This window comes from Hemitrygon akajei, chromosome 7 (genome assembly GCF_048418815.1).
Source record: "Hemitrygon akajei chromosome 7, sHemAka1.3, whole genome shotgun sequence".
NCBI classification, from domain to species: domain Eukaryota; kingdom Metazoa; phylum Chordata; class Chondrichthyes; order Myliobatiformes; family Dasyatidae; genus Hemitrygon; species Hemitrygon akajei.
In genome coordinates, this window is record NC_133130.1 from 91016699 (window position 1) to 91039168 (window position 22470).

General features: G+C 44.1%; 1 protein-coding gene across 1 annotated transcript in view; it reads right to left on the reverse strand.

Moving 5' to 3' along the window:
• LOC140730662 (serine/threonine-protein phosphatase 2A 65 kDa regulatory subunit A beta isoform-like) overlaps positions 1 to 19955 on the reverse strand; it is a 67522-nt gene extending 47567 nt beyond the window's left edge. Inside the window, exons 1-10 of the mRNA XM_073051412.1 lie at positions 19560 to 19955; positions 19044 to 19158; positions 18440 to 18603; positions 13371 to 13489; positions 12658 to 12716; positions 9053 to 9126; positions 8432 to 8522; positions 8238 to 8338; positions 2474 to 2706; positions 587 to 734 (exon numbers count right to left, since the gene is read on the reverse strand). Of these exons, the coding sequence (XP_072907513.1) occupies positions 587 to 734; positions 2474 to 2706; positions 8238 to 8338; positions 8432 to 8522; positions 9053 to 9126; positions 12658 to 12716; positions 13371 to 13489; positions 18440 to 18603; positions 19044 to 19158; positions 19560 to 19616 (1161 nt within the window). The 5' untranslated portion in view covers positions 19617 to 19955. The remainder of the gene's footprint in view (positions 1 to 586; positions 735 to 2473; positions 2707 to 8237; positions 8339 to 8431; positions 8523 to 9052; positions 9127 to 12657; positions 12717 to 13370; positions 13490 to 18439; positions 18604 to 19043; positions 19159 to 19559) is intronic.
• Positions 19956 to 22470: the final 2515 nt, after the last annotated feature.

The following is a 22470-nucleotide window of genomic DNA, read 5'->3' on the forward strand; positions in this document are numbered from 1 at the left end:
GAGCCAAGTACTCTCCATTATTTCAGAGACTGCCATGACACGTGGGATACAGAGGCTCTTCAGTACAAGCAATTGATACACACGTGACGTAAAGCAAAGGTTACAGCTCCAGCTTCAGCAAAATAAATCATAACAAGCCATGGGGAATAAGATCACCAGGCCTACGTCTTTTCTTCCTAGAAAATAGGGTTTCCCCTTCCACTATAATCGACGCTTCCCTTATCCGCATCATCTACGTTCCCACCGCTTGTCCTCACCTACCACACCACAAGCCTTTCCAGTGCATCACTGTCTATAGCCCCCGCCACCCGCAATAGAATCCTACCATTAACCTGAAACCTCCGCTATCTGCAAGGGACCCCTGCCACTAATCACACCGCTCCTTTCCCCACCCCACCCCTCAACATTCCACAGGGTTCGCCACTCCCTTGCCCACTCATTCTTCTTGCCGTGGTCTCCTCGACATCGCAAGACCCAACACAGATGGGGGGAACTCATTCGTCAAGCACCTTCTCTGGTTCTGCTGCGAGAGCTGGGGTATCCCACCTGCCACTGCCACACCAGTGTAGGCTCTACAGCAACATACCTGCTCATCAGAAGCCAGGGAAGTGAAGAGGGGTATAAGGTCGCTTCTCAGAAACTCCAGCTCCAGGACCTTGGCGAATTCACCCAACTTCGATGCTGCTGCCTGGCGGACCATTGGTGTGCTGTCTGAGCACAAGCTGCCAAAATGTCTACAGAAAAAAAAAAAGAAAGGTCACGTAGAAGCAGTCACTCATTGATGCAGAACTTAACAATTCGCAAACAGAAATACAAGCACTGAAAATTGACTTTTCTTCAATTAATGTTTCTAAATCAGAAGCTACTAAAATATTTTGCTAAACCCATCATCATTATGCGCTGTCATACGACGTGGGTGGTCACAGTCTTTCCATGACCATAATTGTTCTTAGCAAAGTTTTCTACAGAAGTGGTTTGCCATTGCTGTTTTCTGGGCAGCGTGTGTCTTTACAAGATGGGTGACTCCCAGCCCATTATCAATACTCTTCAGAGTTTGTCTGCCTGGCATCAGGGATTGCATAACCAGGACTTGTGATGTGCATCGGCTGATCATGCGGTCATCCACCACCTGCTCCCACAGCCTCACCTGACCCTGATCGGGGGGGGTTGCTGGGTGGCCTGCAGACCAGCAGAAGGAAGGAGCGCCTTACACCTCTCCTTTGGTAGAGACGCATCTCCACCACATCACCCAAAAATCCAATATTTACGGTATTCAGTTTTTATCCTGAGAAATACTTCAAGATAGCAATAGAACATAGCAACTTACAGCACGTTACAGACCCTTCAGCCCATAATGCTGTGCCAACCATGTGGTAGAGTATCAATACTCTAGAAACTGCCTACAATTTCCCTACCATACAGCCCTCTGTTTTTCTGAAACAATTTACTGTATCTGAAAGTTTACACAAATGACATCACATAAAGTTTTAATTCAGGGAGTAAAGCTGCTTGAAATGAACCCCAGATGTGGGTCTCCTTCACTTGGAGCAGAACAGAGCGATTGGTTGTGGACTACAGGTGCACACAGTTACCAAAGCAACCATCTCATCCAACAAAACTCAAACACCTCTGAACAGGTTCGTTTTTGAACCAGTGAAATCCTCTGCACGCCACATTAATCAAAATGGCCCTGAAGCATAGCAACAGGCTTGACAAGACACTACACTCAAAAAAAGTGCTCCTTTGTAAAACGGCAAGGTCATTTCAACCACGCAGCCGAGAGTAAGTGATGAGCACCACTCAAATATGGTGCACCTCGGCTTTTCTCACTAAAAACACACAAAAAACCTTCAGTTTAACGCATTAAAAACAAAAATACCGCATTTTCTGAGCTATTTTGGGACTGATTATTCTCTAAACTAGAAGCTTCTACCACTCAGTTAAAACAAGTCCACCATGGTGGTAGCATGTTATCTCCAATAAAACCAAATTATATTGAAATTGGGTGGCAGGAAGGAAATACGTCCTTGCCAAAGGAGGTGAAAGGCACTCCACTAGCCTGCAGGTTACCCTTGGGCAAGGTGTAGCACCTGCTTAGCCCCCACCCCCCCAATCAGGGTCACGTGAAGCTGTGGGAGCAGGTGGTGGATGGTTGTATGAGCAGTTGGTGCAGATCTCAATTCCTGACACTGACACCAGGCAGACAGTCTCTGGGGAGTGTTGATAATGGGCTGTCACCCATCTTGTAAAGACACACGCTGCCCAGAAAGAAGGCGATGGCAAACCACTTCTGTAGAAAACTTCGCCAAGAGCAATCATATCCATGGAAAAGGCCCACGATCGCCCATGCCATATGACACGGTACATAACGAGCGATACTACAGGATGTAGATTTTCTACAATAACACTGTAACACTCCTAGCTAACTTCTATCATGTACAGCTGCAGCATTCCAAGGGAAGAAAGTACTTACTGACGCAGCTTGGCCTTTGCAGAGCTGGATACCTGAGGGTAGCAGACACTGAAAAGACTGCATGCCAAAGTCCTGGATGTAAACCGGTCGCCACAAGTCAGGTGCTTGACCAGCGGCAGAAAGTGGACTTCTAGTTCTGCAGGAGAATGCTCATGGGAGATGGCTAGCAGTGAATCGACGGCTTTATCTTGCACTGTGGTGTTTTCCATCGCTGCGAGGTTCTCCAAGAGAGGCTGATTAGTGGGAAAGAATTAGACTGAAACGCATGTTCTTTTGACTCTACTTCTAAGAAACACAATATTTAGAAACAATCTTTAAGATAAATTCTTAAATTGCTGAGAATTAGGAATTAAAGAAAATGAGACAGAGAAACATTTAAAGGCAGAACGATATAGAGCCATGTTGGAGGACAAAACACAAACTATCAAACACTGTATAAATCAAAGCACATATTTTCTCAATCACAGAAATTCCCAAGGTTCCTAACCAGAAAACACTGCACGAATGTTAAATAAAAGGAAATTACACCAACACGTTCCTAATTATCAACAATTACTATTCCGTCTTCAAATTAAGTACCAATAATTGTTAATCCTATGAGGTTTTAGTATGCAAATAAATATGAAGCTACCTGCCATAATAATTTTGCCAAAATCTGAGGGAAATCCATGGTCATCCACTTTGTTAGAAGAAATAAAAGTGTAAACTACTTTCTAAATTGGGAGAAAATTCAAGAATCCGAGGTGCAAAGGGACTTGGGAGTCCTCATGCAGCATTCACTAAAGGTAAACTTGCAGGCTGAGGAAGGCACATGCAATGTTAGCATTCATTTCGAGAGGACTAGAATAGAAAAGCAGGGATGTAATGTTCAGGCTTTATAAGGTGTTGGTGAGGCCTCATTTAGAGTGTTGTGAGGAGCTTTGGGCCCCTCATCAAAGAAAGGATGTGCTGACATTGGAAAAGGGTTTAAAGGAGGTTCACAAAAATAATACTGGGAATGAAAGGTTTGTCCCGTGAGGAGCGCTTGATGGCTCTGGGCCTGTACTCGCTGGAGTTCAGAAGAATGAGAAGAGACCTCATTGAAATCTATCAAATGTTGGAAGGTCTGTATAGAGTGGATGTGGAGAGGATGTTTCCTATGGTGGGGGAGTCTAAGGCTAGAGGACAAAGCCCCAGAATAGAGGGATATCCTTTCAGAGTGAAGATGATGAGGAATTTCTTTAGCCAGAGGGTGGTGAATATGTGGAATTCTGTGCCGCAGGTGGCTGTAGAGGTCAAGTCATTAGGTGTATTTAAGGCAGAGATTGATAGGTTTTTGATTGGATATGGCATCAAAGGTTATGGGGAGAAGACTGGGGAGTGGGGCAGAGGAGGGGAAAAAAGGATCAGCCATGATTGAAAGAAAGAGGTTGATAGACTCTTGATTAATCAGGGCATGAAAGGATACAGGGAGAAGACAGGAGACTGGGGCTGAGAGGGGAAAATGGATCAGCGGAGAAGGCTCAATGGGCCATATAGCCTAATTCTGCACCTATATCTTATGGGCTTATGGAACTATTCAAATAACAACTGTGCCCATGATTCAGTTTAGAATTGCAGGCATGGGCGACCCCAGCACCACAGGGGCTCCTAGAAAACATTTCTGAATTGCTATTTTCTGTAATACAAAGCCATGCCATCTCAGCGTTCTTCAAGAAACACCGCTAAAAAAGTTTGTGTTATTTTATATGCAGCCCTCACCCACCCACACATGAATTCTATGAGCGAATTGGGATTCCTTACATAATAGGGAGCAAGAATTGGAGGAGCAAATTTGTAAGGAGACAGCAGATATTTGTAGTAAGCACAAGGCTGTGGTTGTGGGAGATTTTAATTTCCCACACATAGATTGGAAAGCCCATTCTGTAAAAGGCCTGGATGGTTTGGAGTTTGTAAAATGTGTGCAGGATAGTTTTTTGCAGCAATACATAGAGGTACCAACTAGAGAAGGGGCAGTGTTGGATCTCCTGTTAGGGAATGAGATAGTTCAAGTGACGGAGGGATGTGTTGGGGAGCACTTTGGGTCCAGTGATCACAATACCATTAGTTTCAATATAATTATAGAGAAGGATAGGACTGGACCCAGGGTTGAGATTATTGATTGGAGAAAGGCTAACTTTGAGGAGATGTGAAAGGATTTAGGAGTGGATTGGGACAATTTGTTTTAGGGAAGGATGTAATAGAGAAATGGAGGTCATTTAATGGGGGCAGGGTTTTAGAGTTTTGGACCATTGGGATCTCTTCTGGGGAAGCTGGGACCTGTACAGATCGGCTGGGTTGCACCTGAACTCGAGGGGGAGCAATATCCTTGCTGGCAGGTTTGCTAGCATGGTTCAGGAGGGTTTAAACTAATTTGCAAGGGGGATTGGACACAGAGTGATAGAGCAGTGAAAGAAGGTGCCGGAGGATTGGCGTATTGCTCATATGGTTCCATTGTTTTAAAAGGGTTCTAAGAGTAAACCTAGCAATTATCGGCCTGTAAGTTTGACGTCAGTGGTGGGTAAGTTAATGGGAAGTATTCTTAGAGATGGTATATATAGTTATCTGGATAGACAGGGTCTGATTAGGAATAGTCAACATGGATTTGTGCGTGGAAGGTCATGTTTGACAAATCTTACTGAATTTTTTGAAGAGGTTACGAGGAAAGTTGACGAGGGTAAAGCAGTGGATGTTGTCTATGTGGACTTCAGTAAGGCCTTTGACAAGGTTCCACACGGAAGGTTAGTTAGGAAGGTTCAATCGTTAGGTATTAATATTGAAGTAATAAAATGGCTTCAACAATGGCTGGATGGAAGATGCCAGAGAGTAGTGGTGGATAACTGTTTGTCTGGTTGGAGGCTGGTGACTAGTGGTGTACCTCAGGGATCTGTACTGGGTCCAATGTTGTTTGTCACGTACATTAATGATCTGGATGATGGGGTGGTAAATTGCATTAGTAAGTATGCAGGTGATACTAAGATAGGTGGCATGGATAATGAAGTAGGTTTTCAAAGCCTGCAGAGACTTTTAGGCCAGTTAGAAGAGTGGGCTGCAAGATGGCAGATGGAGTTTAATGCTGATAAGTGAGAGGTGCTACATTTTGGTAGGAATTATCAAAATAAGACATACACGGTAAATGGTAGGGCATTGAAGAATGCAGTAGAACAGAGTGATCTAGGAATAATGGTGCATAGTTCCCTGAAGGTGGAATCTCATGTGGATAAGGTGGTGAAGAAAGCTTTTGGTATGCTGGCCTTTATAAATTAGAGCATTGAGTATAGGTGTATTGAGTATTGATGTAATGTTAAAATTGTACAAGGCATTGGTGAGGCCAAATTTGGAGTATTGTGTACAGTTCTGGTCCCCAAATTATAGGAAAGATGTCAACAAAATAGAGAGAGTACAGAGAAGATTTACTAGAATGTTACCTGGGTTTCAGCACTTAAGTTACAGAGAAAGGTTGAACAAGTTAGGTCTTTATTCTTTGGAGCGTAGAAGGTTGAGGGGGGACTTGATAGAGGTATTTAAAATTATGAGGGGGGATAGATTGAGTTGACGTGGATAGGCTTTTACCATTGAGAGTAGGGGAGATTCAAACAAGAGGACATGAGTTGAGAGTTAAGGGGCAAAAGTTTAGGGGTAACACGAGGGGTAACTTCTTTACTCATAGAGTGGTAGTTGTGTGGAACGAGCTTCCAGTAGAAGTGGTAGAGGCAGGTTCGATATTGTCATTTAAAAAAAATTGGATAAGTATATGGACAGGAAAGGAATGGAGGGTTATGGGCTGAGTGCAGGTCGGTGGGACAAGGTGAGAGTAAGCGTTGGGCATGGACTAAAAGGGCTGAGATGGCCTGTTTCCGGGCTGTAATTGTTATATGGTTATATAAATGCTTTAAGGATTCTCTGCCTGTACTCGCAGGTAATTTTACAGAAATAGAGAACATTTTTGAAAGGAATGATCAGATTAACAATACAAAAAGAAGGTACACACTCTACATACTGAATGCTGGAATGTCTAATTTGGAATAATAGAGTAGAACATGGAACAGTACAGCACAGGATCAGGCCCTGTGACCCACAAGAACCAGCTCAAAAGAAAATCAAAAACGAATCCCTCCTACCTATACAATGTCCATCTCCCTCCATCTTTCTCATACCCATGTGCCTATCCAAAAGTCTCTTAAAAGCCTCTAATGTATTTATCATACCAGTCGATGTATTCCAGGCATCCACCACTCTGATGGTAAAAAAACTTACCCCTCACATTCCCCCTTGAACCTACTCCGTCTCACCTTCAATGCATGCCTCCGGTTTTAGACATTTCAATCCTGGGAAACAGATATTCCTATCTATTTTATCTATGCCTATGCCGCTGCCTGTCATAATCTTGCAAACCCCTATCAGATCTCCCCTTAACCTCAACGCTGCAGAGAAAACAACACAAATTTATCCAGCTCTCATGATTGCATGTCCTCCAAACCAGGCAGCATTCTGGTGAACCTCTTCTGCATCGTCCCCAAAGCCCCAACATCTTTCCTATAGTGGGACAACCAGAACTGCATGCAATACTCCAGACGTGGTCTGCCCAGAGTCTAATAAAGTTGCAGCATTTCCTCTAAACCAGGCAGCATCCTGGTTAAACCTCACAGATCGAGCATTACAGTCTACTTTGGTGGTTTAATAAATTCATTTCATTATTTTAATTCTGAATTGTCCTATGATGAACTGATCACTGAAAATCATTTTAATTTGAACCATGCCCTGTAATAGCCTGATGCCCTCATTATTTAATTTCAGAATCTTGTTCCCCATTATGAGTATTTAAGAACAATACAAGTATGTTATTTTAAATAAATATTTAATGCATAGGACCATTGCATCTAAGCATTAAAATCTGTGCTTTGTTTCCCCCGGTTTGGCTCATGTTGAACATATTTTTGATAAATACTGAGCAGAGGTTTCAGTGTTCCGGGGATGGTATCAGTCCGTGTACGTTTTCCAAAAGATTGCGCGGGTGAACCTCGATCAGGGGTAGAGTAACTACACTTCACTGTAGCGATGCTCGATGATACACCCTTCCAATATTTCAACCAGGTCCTGAAGAAGGGTCTCAGCCCGAAACCTCGACAGCTTACTCTTTTCCATAAACGCTGCCTGAGCTGCTGATTTCCTCCAGCGTTGCTGTGGATCTCCAGCGCCGGCAGACTTTCTCGTGCTTACAAGTATGTTGGGGTGGCACAAAGCCTCATCTGCTACGAAAATTTTATTGCAAACAATAAAAGCAGAGAGGGTTCCGTATGTGTCCATTTACCCCTCATTCAAGCAACCTATCATAACAAAGAAAACATTGCCGGGTCTGGAGGACCTGAGTTATATGGAAAGTTTGAATATGTTAGGACTTTATAACTTGGAACCTAGAAGATTGCAAAGAGATGTGTCAGAGGGATACAAGATTATGAGGGGGTTAGACAGGGTAAATGCAAGCAGTCATTGTCCACCGAGGTTGGATGAGACTGCAGCTAGAGGTCATGGGTTAAGGGTGAAAGGTGAAATGTTTAAGGGGAACATGCTGAACTTCTCTATGACTAATTATTAAGTCATTTACTTTATCAGTGCCTGTGGAACCCTGCTGCTTTGAGAATCAGCTTCTGGAAATTAACCTTTATTAAGACGGTAATACCGCCTCAATGACAATAACCACATGACCATCCTGTGCAGTGTTTTGCAAAGGTACATCCGCTCTTACCAGCAAACAGTGAACGTACTCCGGTCCACCAACGAACACCATGAAGCTCCCTAGTTGCTCTGCCAATGCCAGCAGCACCTCCTCTTCTTCGTAAGAGGTCTCTGCATTGAGACAAGAAATCAGTGTGGCAAGATGACTCTGACAGGCGATTGTTCAAACCGAGGCAGCCTGGCCAGGCGCAGCTTTGTACCTACCAGTCAGAATTGGGAGCAGCTCACTCCGGGTACGCTCAACCCCCAAGGTCAAGGCAATTGCGGAGAGCTGCTTGATGATGTTCAACTGAAACTGGGGAAAGGAAAGAAATGAAATTGAACAATGTCATCTAACCCTGAACACAATTCTGGGGAAAAAAAGACACTTTTGCTTTAAAATATGCCAAAATCAAAAATACACAACTAAGTGGCCCTTGTGACAATTAAATGCAGACAATGGCTAACAGAACAGAAACCCATAGCAGTAAGCATTATTTCTAGAGCAGGGTGAGGTTATTGTGACAGAAAGATTGGATCTCATCATTTAGCGATTCAATCCATTTCTTGCTGTGTATGTGGCCGGGTTACACAACAAAACTATAAATAAAAATGCTAGAGACGGGAACTAAGTTAACAGTTTTTTAAAAAACTTACGGGACCCGAACTGACCACATATATACAGATCAATACGCGCCTAATAGCGCAAGCTCAATAACGTGTTACTACGGCATCAAATAGTCCCATATTATACAGAGGACTATCTGGTACAGGCACGATTCGTTGGTGCAGTTGATTGTCCTAATCAAAGGCTGGCAGGGCAAGAAGGTACGACTATAATCTTACGTTAAGTTTTCTCATAAGACTGGCCTCCATTGCCTTCAATGTCTTCCTCTGCAAGTTCATAGGTAATTCTCTCTCTGTTAGGGATGCAATCAAATCAAAGTTATAATAGGTTGTAGCTTCCAATTCAACCAATCATTTATCATTCAAAATATATACCTCGGCAGGGAGAAATCAACTAAAAATTTACTTGGGAGGTGGGAGAATATCTAAACCTGTCAGAGCCCTCTGGACGGCGGGGTGGGGGGGGGGGGATGCAAAATGTGAGGAGGCTTTTCAATCGCTGAAGGAGTTGCTGACCCTGGCTTTTGCGGACCCCCGACGGCTGTATGCACTGCACACCGATGCCAGCCTAGAGGGGTTGGGTGCGTCCTGTATCAGGATCAGGGCATTGGTTTGAGGCCTGTGGCGTTTGTCTGCCAGAGTTTGTCGCCCTCTGAGAGAAAATATCCCCGCCACAAGTTGGAATACCTGGCGTTGAAATGGGTGGTGGTGGGTAAGCTGAGTGACTGTCTCTCCGGGGCGGGCGGACAACAACCCACTCACTCGCATCCTGACCTCGGCGAAACTGGATGCCACAGGCCATCGGTGGTTAGCGGCCTTGTCAGCCTGAAGTACCGGCCGGGGAGCCGGAACGTTGATGCGGACACTTTGTCCTGACGGATGCATGAGGGACTGGAGAGGGACGAGGAGTGGGAGAGCGTTCCCGCCCCTGGGGTGAAGGCCATGTGTCAGTTTGCTATCACCGTAAAGGCTGAGGAAAAGGAGAGGCCGAATCGAGCGGCGGATCAATTGGGGGCTTCTGATGACGCCCTACCCCCAGTTTACTGTAACCTGACTGCTCTGAGGACCAAGAGCTGCCAGAATTGAGTTCTGGAGAAGTGGCAGTTACTGAGTGAGATGACCCGGGCATTGGCACTATCTGGTACGCGGTTGAAAAGGGGGATACGGCACAGGTGGAAAAGACGAAACACGCTTCGGTTCCTCCATCACTGAGAGAATGGCCTCGATTGAAGTTAAAGAACCAAATTTTATGCCGGCTCATGTCACCCCCAGACCGACCTCGGCGTTGGCGGCCGGTCCTGCCGGAGAAGTATTGGAAGATTGCGTTGAGGTCACGTCATGATGATTTGGGGGTGGAAAAGACCTATGGATTGCTCAGAGACCGGTTTTACTGGCCCCGGATGAAGTCGGAGGGTGAAGAATACTACAAGTCGTGCATTCGCTGCACACGGTGGAAGACACTGCCTGTGCAGGCAGCTCCTTTATCACACTTGCAGAGTGCAGGGCCCCTGGACCTGGTGCGTATGGATTTCCTGGCCATAGAACCCGATGTCAACAACACAGCGAATGTCTTAGTCATCACGGATCACCACACTAGATATGCTCAGGCTTTTCCTACCAAGGACCAGAAGGTGACTACAGTTGCAAAAGTGTTATGGGAGAAGTATTTCGTGCATTATGGCCTTCCCAGGTGGATACATAGTGACCAGGGACGGGACTTTGAGAGTAGACTCATCTATGAGTTACTGGGCATGCTGGGAGTTGAGAAATTGAGGACCATGCCCTATCACCCACTGGGTGATCCCCAGCCTGAGAGGTTTAATCTGACTTTGCTGGACATGCTCGGGACCCTGGAGATCATCAAGAAGAGCAGGTGGAGTCAACATATCGGGCATCTGATTCACTGTTACAACTGTCCACAAAATGAAGCTACTGCATACTCGCCATATACAGGAAGCCAAGGCATTACGAGTGAAGGCTTGAAATATGGACTGTCCCATATAACTGCTGAAAAGGCATGCTTAATTGGGGCCCATGCAACTGTCCGAGGCTACACCTTTTGTTTGGAGAAAGTGGGAGGAACCTAAGTCAAACTTGAGAGTAAGAACTAGTTCTACCAGATGAGGAAAGATGGCGATGAAGGGGAACTGATAAGGTCTGTTGTCTAGAAAGAAGCAGAACTTTAAGGACTTCCTAGAGGGGGATGGAAATGTATAAACACTAAATCCATAGTGAAAATAAAGTGATCTGGGCCAGGCATCTGAAAGTGATGGAGAGATTACAGACTAGATAATGTTCTAAATGTCAGTTGCCAGAAAAACACTGGCCCGAACACGAGGAAGAACACTTCCTATTTCTTTTTAAAATTAGGACTACATTATTTGTTAGATTGATAAAACCAGACAGGCTTCCGATTACCATTGCATCTCTATTGGTAGAGTAATCCTTTCAATACCATACCATACGAATAGCCTGGATTCTGGGACTCCAGGTAGGTCTTACAAGAGATATTGTTAAGCCTGGAAAATTGTAGCTATGGATGGAGGAAAGATTGGATAAGTTTGGGTTGTTTTCTAGTCTTGAGGTGTATAAAATTGGGAGGATTAAATGGCAGAAATGAGAAGGACTTATTTCCTGAACAGGGGGATTGAAAAAAAACTGAGGTGCATAGTAACTGCTAGCAGTATTAAAAGTATTTTCACTCAGAGGGTGGTAGAGGGATCTGGAATACTTCAAAGGCATAATTTCCCCTCATATTAAAAAAGTAAATGAATATCTGAAGAGCTGTGATCAACCGGTCTACAGAGCCTGAGGTAGGATGATAGATAGATAGATAGATACTTTATTCATCCCCATGGGGAAATTCAACTTTTTTTCCAATGTCCCATACACTTGTTGTAGCAAAACTAATTACATACAATACTTAACTCAGTAAAAAATATGATATGCATCTAAATCACTATCTCAAAAAGCATTAATAATAGCTTTTAAAAAGTTCTTAAGTGCTGACGGTAGAATTGTAAAGCCTAATGGCATTGGGGAGTATTGACCTCTTCATCCTGTCTGAAGAGCATTGCATCGATAGTAACCTGTCGCTGAAACTGCTTCTCTGTCTCTGGATGGTGCTATGTAGAGGATGTTCAGAGTTATCCATAATTGACCGTAGCCTACTCAGCGCCCTTCGCTCAGCTACCGATGTTAAACTCTCCAGTACTTTGCCCACGACAGAGCCCGCCTTCCTTACCAGCTTATTAAGACGTGAGGCGTCCCTCTTCTTAATGCTTCCTCCCCAACACGCCACCACAAAGAAGAGGGCGCTCTCCACAACTGACCTATAGAACATCTTCAGCATCTCACTACAGACATTGAATGACGCCAACCTTCTTAGGAAGTACAATCGACTCTGTGCCTTCCTGCACAAGGCATCTGTGTTGGCAGTCCAGTCTAGCTTCTCGTCTAACTGTACTCCCAGATACTTGTAGGTCTTAACCTGCTCCACACATTCTCCATTAATGATCACTGGCTCCATAAGAGGCCTAGGATGTGGAATTAGAATGGATAGCTCTTTTCTAGACCATCACAGATACAATTCCCATCATAGTTATAATTCCCATCATATTTATTTTTATGGTTCTACGAGTTTGGCTTAGGAAATAGGCAGGTAGGTTCTATTTTTAGAAACATAATTTAGTCGTTCAACTAATTTTTAAAAGTGTTTATACTTGTAAACTTTCAACTTAAAAAGACTTTCTTTCATCAAGTTTTTTTTTGGAATGTGTCATCTCAGGTGTTTACAGACAGAATGTTTTGATATGCAGACCTACCCTGCTTAGCAATGCAGCTCAGTGACATTTTAGATTTCCTGCTCTTTGCAGATTCAGTCCTGAAAACAAAAAGCAAAAATCAAATTTTGAGCTTAAGAGCTTGGCAGATAAATATCATATTGTCTTTAGAATTTTGCAGTGACAAAGGATAACAGATCAACACTGTAGACTGCTTTTCTTTTCACAAATTCTGCCCGATTCTGTGCATGTTACAGCAAGCTACTCACAACACTTCTGAGCCAAATCCCACAGTCTCAGCAGCACAGCAAATTTTACAGATTATCATTAAACTGCAAAATAGAATGAATTATGTCACTGGATGGAACAATCAGCTATTGAAAGAAAACCTGCTAGAAATTTAGGTAAACTTTTTGAAAACAGAAATCCAAATATCACAGATACTGGAAGTCCAAAGAGAATGACAGAAATATTCAGCAGGTCAAGCAGTATCTAAAAAGAGAGAAACAGAATTACTGAAATAATATTTCAAAAGTCACTGACATTGTTCCATGCTCCATCTCCTTAGTAGAAAATACTACTCTTTAAAGAAGTCGGCTAAATAATTGAAGAACAGTCAAGTGCAACCTAATTTTTAAAAAGTACTTTCAATAGGGGAGAAGGCATCCCATTATGTTTAATTTATAAAACAGTGATACTACCAATATTCTGAAAAGTCTCTTTCCAACTAAGGCTGTATTGTCTAGTGACATTACCTTTGTAAAGAAAGTGGTCTAGCCCTGGGCCTCTCAGCAGCAGTGGAGGAAGGCTTGGTGGAACTGGACACTTCTTTGTTTTGCTCTTCTTCAGCCTTCCTGATTAACTCGGCATTGTGCTGTACAAGAGAAAGGTTAAATGTTCATACTTTGACAACTCTGATAGCTGTCTTCTCCAGATAGACTGAAATAGACAATAGACAGTAGGTGCAGGAGTAGGCCATTTGGCCCTTCTAGCCAGCACCACCATTCACTGTGATCATGGCTGATCATACACAATCAGTACCCCGTTCCTGCCCTCTCCCCATATCCCTTGACCCCACTATCTATAAGAGCTCTATCTAGCTTTCTCCTGAATGCCTCCAGAGACTTGGCCTCCACTGCCTTCTGGGACAGAGCATTCCACATATCCACCACTCTCTGGGTGAAAAAGTTTTTCTGCATCTCTGTTCTAAATGGCCTATCCCTTATTCTTAAACTGTAGCCTCTAGTTCTGGACTCACCCATCAGCGGGAACATGCTTCCTGCCTCCAGTGTGTCCAATCCCTTAATAATCTTATATGTTTCAATCAGATCCCCTCTCATCCTTCTAAATTCCAGTGTATACAAGCCCAGTCGCTCCAATCTTTCAACATATGATAGTCCCACCATTCCGGGAATTAACTTTGTGAACCTACGCTGCACTCCCTCAATAGCAAGAATGTCCTTCCTCAAATTTGGAGACCAAAACTGCACACAATACTCCAGGTGGGGTCTCACCAGGGCCCTGTACAGCTGCAGAAGGACCTCTTTACTCCTATACTCAATTCCTCTTGTTATAAAAGCCAGCATGCCATTAGCTTTCTTCACTGCCTGCTGTACCTGCATGCTTGCTTTCATTGACTGATGTACAAGAACACCTAGATCTCGTTGTACTTCCCCTTTTCCTAACTTGACTCCATTTAGATAGTAATCTGCCTTCCTGTTCTTGCCACCAAAGTGGATAATCTCACATTTATCCACATTAAACTGCATCTGCCGTACATTTGCCCACTCACCCAACCTGTCCAAGTCACCCTGCATTCTCATAACATCCTCCTGACATTTCACACTGCCACCCAGCTTTGTGTCATCAGCAAATTTGCGAATGTTACTTCTAATCCCTTCATCTAAATCATTATTGTATATTGTAAACAGCTGCGGTCCCAGCACGGAACCTTGTGGTACCCCACTGGTCACAGCCTGCCATTCCAAAAGGGACCCGTTAATCACTACTCTTTCCTGTCAGCCAGCCAATTTTCTATCCATGTCAGTACTCTGCCCCCAATACCATGTGCCCTAATTTTGCCCACTAATCTCCTATGTGGGACCTTATCAAAAGCTTTCTGGATATCCAGGTACACTACATCCACTGGCTCTCCCTTGTCCATTTTTATAGTTACATCCTCAAAAAACTCCAGAAGATTAGTCAAGCATGATTTTCCCTTCATAAATCCATGCTGACTCGGACTGATCCTTCTACTGCTATCCAAATGTGTTGTAATTTCCTCTTTTATAATTGACTCCAGCATCTTTCCCACCACTGACGTTAGGCTAACTAGTCTATAATTCCCTGTTTTCTCTCTCCCTCCTTTCTTGAAAAGTGGGATAACATTAGCCACCCTCCAATCAGCAGGAACTGTTCCTGAATCTATAGAACATTGGAAAATGATAACCAATGCGTCCACGATTTCTAGAGCCACCTCTTTAAGTATGCTGGGATGCAGACCATCAGGTCCCGGGGACTTATCAGCCTTCAGACTCAACAGTCTATCCAACACTGTTTCTTGCCTAATATAAATTTCCTTCAGTTCATCCTTTACCCTAGTTCCTTTGGCCACTATTACATCTGGGAGATTGTTTGTGTCTTCCCTAATGAAGACAGATCCAAAGTACCTGTTCAACTCATCTGCCATTTCCTTGTTCCCCATAATAAATTCACCTGTTTCTGTCTTCAATGGCCCAATTTTGGTCTTAACTTTTTTTTTGCTATTCACATACCTAAAGAAGCTTTTACTATCCTCCTTTATATTCTTGGCTAGTTTACCTTTGTACCTCATTTTTTCTTGGCGTATTGCCTTTTTTGTTATCTTCTGTTGCTCTTTAAAAGCTTCCCAGTCCTCCGGTTTCCCGCTCATCTTTGCTATGTTATACTTCTCTTTTATTTTTATACTGCCCTTTACTTCCCTTGTCAGCCATGGCCGCCCCTTACTCCCCTTAGGATCTTTCTTCCTCTTTGGAATGAACCGATCCTGCACCTTCTGCATTATTCCCAGAAATACCTGCCATTTTTGTTCCACTGTCTTCCCTGCTAGGGTATTGTTCCATTGAACTTTGGCCAGCTCCTCCCTCATAGCTCCATGGTTCCCTTTGTTCAACTGTAATACTGACACATCCGATTTTCCCTTCTCCTTCTCAAATTGTAGGTTAAAACATATCTTATTATGGTCACTACCTCCTAATGGTTCCTTTACCTTGAGATCCTTGATCAAATCCGGTTCATTGCACAACACTAAATCTAGAATTGCCTTCTCCCTGGTAGGCTCCAGTACCAGCTGTTCTAAGAATCCATCTCGGAGGCACTCCACAAACTCCCTTTCTTGGGGTCCAGTACCATTCTGATTCTCCCAGACTACCTGCATGTTGAAATCCCCCATGACAACTGTATCATTACCTTTGCGACAAGCCAATTTTAACTCTTCATTCAACTTACACCCTACATCCAGACTGCTGTTTGGAGGGCCTGTAGATAACTCCCATTAGGGTCTTTCTACCCTTAGAATTTCTCAGTTCTATCCATACTGACTCTACATCCCCAGATTCTATGTCCCCCCTCGCAAGGGACTGAATATCATTCCTCACCAACAGAGCCACCCCACCCCCTCTGCCAGTCAGTCTGTCCTTTCGATAAGATGTATATCCTTGAATATTCATTTCCCAGACCCTGTCCGCTTGAAGCCATGTCTTAGTTATTCCCACAACATCGTACTTGCCAATTTCCAACTGAGCCTCAAGCTCATATACTTTATTCCTTATACTTCGTGCATTCATATATAATACTTTCAATTCGTTACTTCCCTCTCCTTTCATATCAATTCCTATTTCACTTGGCCATACTGTATGACCTCTTCTTGAGCTTTCTGCTCCATTGATTCTGTTGTCCTTTTTAACTTTTCTTATTTTCACTTTCCCTTTAACTCCATCCTTATATTTCCAGTTCATCCCCTCCCCCCCACTACTTAGTTTAAACACATCCGTGTTGCAATGGCAAACCTGTCTGCCACAATGTTGGTCCCCCGCCTATTAAGGTGCAACCCGTCCCTTTTGTACAATTCATCCCTACCCCAAAACAGATCCCAGTGGTCCAAGAATGTAAATCCTTGCTTCCTGCACCAGTTCCTCAGCCACACATTCAGATCCATTATCTCCCTGTTCCTGCCCTCTCCAGCACGAGGAACTGGAAGCAAACCAGAGATAACCACCCTGGAAGTCCTGCTTTTCAGACTTCTTCCGAGTTCTCTGAAGTCCCGCTGCAGAATGTCCTTCCTCTTCTTCCCGATGTCATTTGTGCCGACATGCACTACCACTTCCAGCTGTTCACCTTCACCCTTGAGGATTCCCTGCAGTCGGTCTGTGATGTCCTGGATCCTAGCACCAGGGAGGCAACACACCATCCTTAAATCTCGCCTGTTGCCACAGAAACCCCTTTCCATACCTCTTACTATGGACTCCCCTACTACCACGGCTCTTCCTGATGTCTGACTCCTCGGCTCTGTTTCTGCACCAATTTTCGGCTCGCAGACCTGTCCGCCTCTCAAACTGGCAGTATCTTCTGTCCTGACAGCTTCCAAGAGGGTGAACCTGTTTACGAGAGGTACATCCCCTGGGGGTTCCTGTACTTCAAACATCCTTTCCTTCCTCATCTTCGCCCCCCCTTTCTCTCTTCCGGTATCCTCGGTGTAACAACCTCACTGTAGGTCCTGTCCAGAAAACCCGAGTTTTCGCGGATAAACCTGAGGTCATCCAGTTCTTTGTTCAGTGCTGCAACATGCTCCTTCAGAAGCTGAATCTGGACACACTTTCCACAGCTGTAGCAGCCGGGGGCACCATCAGTGTCCCTGACCTCCCACATCATGCACGTAGCACACTGAATCAGCTTAGCGGTCATGCCTTCACCCTCTGCAATTGTGCCTGGCGTAGTCTCCTCGCCAAAGACTCTCGAGCCAAAGACTAGCACTTTTCACACCAGGCACTTCCCTCGACCAGGCCGCTTAATAAATACAGAGAGACCATGGCAGTTGATGAAAGAAAAGGCACCAACTCTGCCCCACCATCAGCACAAGAAAAGAACACTGACGATCTCTGACTCACAGAGAAAAACAATAACAATCCCCAACCCCCTCAGAACAGTGACATCACCCACCCAGCAACCAGCCACAATTAAGAAAACACCAACAAACTGAAGGAAACCAATATAAAGTACAGTCCAAAAATCAGATATATCACAGAAGATCGGAACCAGCTTTCCATCAGCATACGAAGGCAGCGGCTACAAACTCAACACATCAGCAAAAGCATTTTCAACTTAATAAATCAAATTTTAGTTTTACACCATAAAAACTCAGACTAAATTGTGAAGACTGCAACAATTCTCCAAACTTTCATAAAGCATTGCCTCATGCTGCTTTAACATAGCAGATACAAAGCAGGAGAATAGCAGCAATTGGGGAAAGACAACTTAATGTACAGTTGAATGCTACATACTTTTCAAAGACTTTTGAAAGTTACAAGCAATACAGCAATGCAAAGGGCCTTAAGAATGAGTTGAGCTCATATAAAGGATTTTCCAGCAATGGAACAGAAAGAAAAAGAATAAAGCTACATCAAGTCCTTTGAATAACCATATACTTAATTTCATCAGTTTTCCAAATTAAACAATGAATATTGTGGATAGCAAATTGATTTTGGAGTAGTATACATACAACTTTCTTATTGCCCTAATCAACGACTGTCATGGCAGTCAAGGTAAGAAGGTACGACGATAATCTTACCCCTAGTTGGTTATTGAGAATGGCCTGCTGTGCCTTCATTCTCTGCTTCCGAAGCTTATACTCTTCCTTCAATTGTTTTACAATAGCTTTATGTTCCCTCAGATCAACTTTCAATGCACGAATCCTGCGCTCGAGATCATATTGACTCTGATCAGAATGGGAATCTATTAGGGATGCAATCAAATCAAAGTTATAATAGGTAGTAGCTTCCAATTCAACCAATCATTTATCATTCAAAATGTATACCCCGGGCAGGGAGAAATCAGCTAAAAATTTACTTGAGAGGTGGGAGAATATCTAAAACCGTCAGAGCCCTGTGGACGGGGGTGGGGGGGGGGGATGCAAACTGTGAGGAGGCTTTTCAATCGCTGAAAGAGTTGCTGACCCTGGCTTTTGCGGACCCCCGACTGCCATATGCACTACACACCAATGCCAGCCAAGAGAGGTTGGGGGGGGGTGTCCTGTATCAGGATCAGGGCACCGGGTTGAGGCTTGTGGCATTTGTCACCCTCCGAGAGAAACTATCCCACCCACGTTGGAAGACCTGCCCCTACACCTCCGTCCTCACTACATAGCTCACACATAATTGTTAGAAACTTCATACCTGAGGGTGTCACAAAAGCAGAGTCACCAGACGAGCTGCAGGATCCACGGTATGACAGTGAACTCGGGCTGGAGTTCCTGCTTGATGCAGGCTCACCTCCTTTTGATGAAGCAGACTGCACAAGGGCAAGGGAATAGTAATAGATTAGTTCTTTAGCCGTTAGTACTTTCTGATTTGATAAAATAAAGATTAGATGGGCAGGAAACTTAACATCCAGCAACTTAAATTCTGTACATCCATCTGTTGGATTTCCCCCTCCCTGCCCTTTGAATGCGTCCCATTATACCATAAGACAAAGGAGCAGAAGTTGGCCATTCGGCCCATTGAGTATGCTGTGCCATTTTATCATGAGCTGATCCGTTCTCCCATTTTGTCCCACTCCCCCGCCTTCTCACCATAACCTTTGATGCTCTGGTTACTCAGATACCTGTCAATCTCTGCCTTAAAATGTAATCCATTATGTATTCTGTATTGTGTAATTCCTTCAATAAAAATATATTTAAAAAAAAGAATTACCTGAGATCTTTCCAACTCATTGTTCCTGGGGAAGCATTTGCTCAATACCAAACCCATTTTTTTCCGAAGTTATCTCTTCTGTAATTCTCCAAATTCTCCAAGTACTCCAAATCGGTACTGCCACCAAATTCTAGTGATTTTGATTTAAAGCCATGGTGATGTCATCAGCCATTGTGATGTCATCAGCCATTGTCATGTCAGCCATTGTGATGTCATCAGCCATTGTGATGTCAGCCATTGTGATGTCATCAGCCATTGTGATGTCGGCCATTGTGATGTCATCAGAATTTGTTTTTGTTTTTTTCCGCAATTTTAAAAAATGCTATCCGTTCTTCCCTCAGACTCCACCACTCTGGAGAAAGCAATCCCAATTTAGCAACCTCTCCGGTAACATCTGCAGTACCAGCCAGCATGTCTGCTGTACTTTCTTCAGACCCTTTAAAGGCGAGACCAGAGCTGAATTCAGTACTCCAAATGTGACCAACCAGAGATTGATAGAACATAAAGCTTAAAACAATACAGCAGAGTACAGGCCCTTCTGCTCACAATGTTGTGCCAACCCTCAAACCCTGCCTCCCATATAACTCTCCATCTTTAATTCCTCCATATACCTGTCTAGTAGTCTCTTAAATTTCATTAGTGTATCTGCCTCCACCACTGACTCAGGCAGTGCATTCCATGCACCAACCACTCTCTGAGTAAAAAAACTTCCTCTAATATCCCCCTTGAACTTTCCAACCCTTACCTTAAAGCCATGTCCTCTTGTATTGAGCAATGGTGCCTTGGGGAAGAGGCGCTGGCTGTCCACTCTATCTATTCCTCTTAATATCTTGTGTACCTCTATCAGGTCTCCTCTCATCCTCCTTCGCTCCAGACAGTAAAGCTTTAGCTCCCTTAATTTCTGATCATAATGCATACTCTCTAAACCAGGCAGCATCCTGGTAAATCTCCTCTGTACCCTTTCCAATGCTTCCACATCCTTCCTATAGTGAGGTGACCAGAACTGGACACAGTACTCCAAGTGTGGCCTAACCAGAGTTTTATACAGCTGCATCATTACCCCGTGACTCTTAAACTCTATCCCTCAACTTATGAAAGCCAACACTCCATAAGCTTTCTTAACTACCCTATCTACCTGTGAGGCAACTTTCAGGGATCTGTGGACATGTACCCCCAGATCCCTCTGCTCCTCCACACTACCAAGAATCCTGCCATTTATGCTGTACTCTGCCTTGGAGTTTGTCCTTCCAAAGTGTACCACCTCACACTTCTCCAGGTTGAACTCCATCTGCCACCTCTCAGCCCACTTCTGCATTCTATCAATGTCTCTCTGTAATCTTTGACAATCCTCTACACTATCCACAACACCACCAACCTTTGTGTTGTCTGTAAACTTGCCAACCCACCCTTCTACCCCCGCATCCAGGTCGTTAATAAAGATCACGAAACGTAGAGGTCCCAGAACAGATCCTTGTGGGACACCACTAGTCACAACCCTCCAATCTGAATGTACTCCCTCCACCACGGCCCTCTGCTTTCTGCAGGCAAGCCAATTCTGAATCCACCTGGCCAAACTTCCCTGGATCCCATGCCTTCTGACTTTCTGAATAAGTCTACCATGTGGAACCTGTCACATGCCTTACTAAAATCCATGTAGATCACATCAACTACACTACCCTCATCTATATGCCTGGTCACCTCCTCAAAGAACTCTATCAGGCTTGTTAGACACTATCTGCCCTTCACAAAACCATGCTGGCTGTCCCTGATTAGACCATGATTCTCTAAATGACCATAGATTCTATCTCTAAGAATCTTTTCCAACAGCTTTCCCACCACAGATGCAAGGCTCACTGGTCTATAATTACCCGGACTATCTCTACTACCTTTTTTGAACAAGGGGATAACATTCGCCTCCCTCTAGTCCTCTGGTACCATTCCTGTGGACAACGAGGACATAAAGATCCTAGCCAGAGGCTCAGCAATCTCTTCCCTTGCCTCGTGGAGCAGCCTGGGGAATATTCCATCAGGCTCCGGGGACTTACCCATCCTAATGTATTTTAACAACTCCAACACCTCCTTTCTCTTAATATCAACATGCTCCAGAACATCAACCTCACTCATATTGTCCTCACCGTCATCAAGTTCCCTCTCATTGGTGATTACCGAAGAGAGTATTCATTGAGGACCTCGCTCACTTCCATAACCTCCAGGCACATCTTCCCACCTTTATCTCTAATTGGGCCTATCTTTACTCCTGTCAACTTATTGTTCTTCACATAATTGAAGAATGCCTTGGGGTTTTCCTTTACCCTACTCGCCAAGGCCTTCTCATGCCCCCTCTTGCTCTGCTCAACCCCTTCTTAAGCTCCTTTCTTGCTACCCTATATTCCTCAAGAGACTCATCTGATCCTTGCTTCCTAAACCTCACGTATGCTGCCTTTTTCCATCTGACTAGATTCTCCACCTCTTGCCACCCATGGTTCCTTCACCCTACCATTCTTTATCTCCCTCACCAGGACAAATTTATCGCTAACATCCTGCAAGAGATCCCTAAACATCGACCACATGTCCATAGTACATTTCCCTGCAAAAACATCATCCCAGTTCACACCGGCAAGTTCTAGCCTTATAGCGTCATAATTTGCCCTTCCCCAATTAAAAATTTTCCTGTCCTCTCTGAGTCTATCCTTTTCCATGATAATGTTAAAGGCCAGGGAGTAGTGGTCATTGTCCCCCAGATGCTCACCCACTGAGAGATCTGTGACCTGACCCGGTTCGTTACCTAATACTAGATCTAGTATCCCCCCTCAGTCTCCGAGATGCTGTGCTCTGTTTTGCTGCTAATAAAAGCCTATCGTTCGCCTTCCATCGAGAGTTATTGATGGTGTATCAATTTTATTAGCATCAA